The sequence below is a fragment of the Tupaia chinensis genome, unplaced genomic scaffold (genome assembly GCF_000334495.1).
Source record: "Tupaia chinensis unplaced genomic scaffold, TupChi_1.0 Scaffold138665_1, whole genome shotgun sequence".
NCBI lineage: Eukaryota > Metazoa > Chordata > Mammalia > Scandentia > Tupaiidae > Tupaia > Tupaia belangeri.
Window position 1 is genome coordinate 81978 of NW_006198557.1, and position 1112 is coordinate 83089.

Below are 1112 nucleotides of genomic sequence, written 5' to 3' on the forward strand. Positions count from 1 at the left end.
AAAACAAGGCCGGCCCGCGGGGAGGCAGGGGGCCCCTGGGGCTGGCAGGGGAGGCCTCCAACAGTCTCCGAGCTCCCCACGGCTCCCCGGGACAGCGGGCTTGCTGCGAGCAGCCCGAGCCCATGGGCAGCTGCCTCCCTGGCCCTGGCGGCGACAGTGGGGACCGAGTTGGGGTGCCTGCCCAGGGGCAATGTCAACGGCAGGTACTGCGGGGACCCTGGGGACAGCCAGGCCCCCTCCCACGCAGGCCGGGCTCTCACCGTCGATTAAGGCCTGAGTCTGCTCGTCATAGGGCGGCATCTTGTCCTCCTCTGCTGGGTGGGTCTGCGGGGGCGCCAGAGGGGGCGGGGCCTCCTGCGGAGGGGTGGGGTCAGCACCAGGCCCCGCCCTTGGCCCCGCCCCCTTCCCCACAGACAGGCACCTTGGGCGGCTCCCCCGGGACCTCGGAGTCCTCTTCCTCTTCTTCCTCCTCCTCCGCCTCCTCCTCTTCCTCCTCCTCCTCGTCTTCCTCTGCGGGCGGCGCGGGTGCCTGCGGCTGCTCCTCCGAGGGCTCCTTCTGGTCAGAGGCCGGAGCGGGCGGGTCGGTGGGCAGCGCCTGGTGGGGAGCCGGGCAGTCGGTACAGTGGCCCCGGGCTCAGGGCGAGCTCTGGGCCTCTCGCCACCACCCAAGGGGCAGGGCCTCAGTGTCCCCTTCCCCCCCACCGGAAGTCCGGGTGGTGGAGCTCAGTGTCCCCACCCATCCGAGGACTGGAAGGCTGAGGTTGGGCGACCCCAGGGACGGCACAAGGGGCCCCAGCTGGGCAGGGGGGCCGGGTGCCACAGGCGGAGGCAGGCCCGTCCCCTCCTCAGCCCCCACCCCGCTGACCTCAGACCGGTACTTGTCCCGGATGCTCGCCCAGACGCGGTCGTAGAAGGAGGCGGCCCCGGTCTGCCCGTCGCCGAGGAGGGCCTGTAGGTCGGGATGGCGTCAGGATGGGGCCCCCAGGGGCCCCCCAGTCCCAGGCACTTGGCAAAGGCTGCTGCGCCTGCGGGCGGTGCCAGGCACGGGCGTGCTGGCACTGAGCACGAGCTGCGCTGGGGCCGGGAGCCCGGAGCTCGGCCTGTGGCTGGGG

General features: G+C 73.1%; 1 protein-coding gene across 1 annotated transcript in view; it reads right to left on the bottom strand.

Annotated features, from left to right (window-relative positions):
* The window catches only part of PRKCSH (PRKCSH beta subunit of glucosidase II), a 15036-nt gene that overhangs the window by 1276 nt on the left and 12648 nt on the right, over positions 1 to 1112 (bottom strand). Inside the window, exons 10-12 of the mRNA XM_027765555.1 lie at positions 866 to 949; positions 422 to 595; positions 261 to 354 (exon numbers count right to left, since the gene is read on the bottom strand). Of these exons, the coding sequence (XP_027621356.1) occupies positions 261 to 354; positions 422 to 595; positions 866 to 949 (352 nt within the window). The remainder of the gene's footprint in view (positions 1 to 260; positions 355 to 421; positions 596 to 865; positions 950 to 1112) is intronic.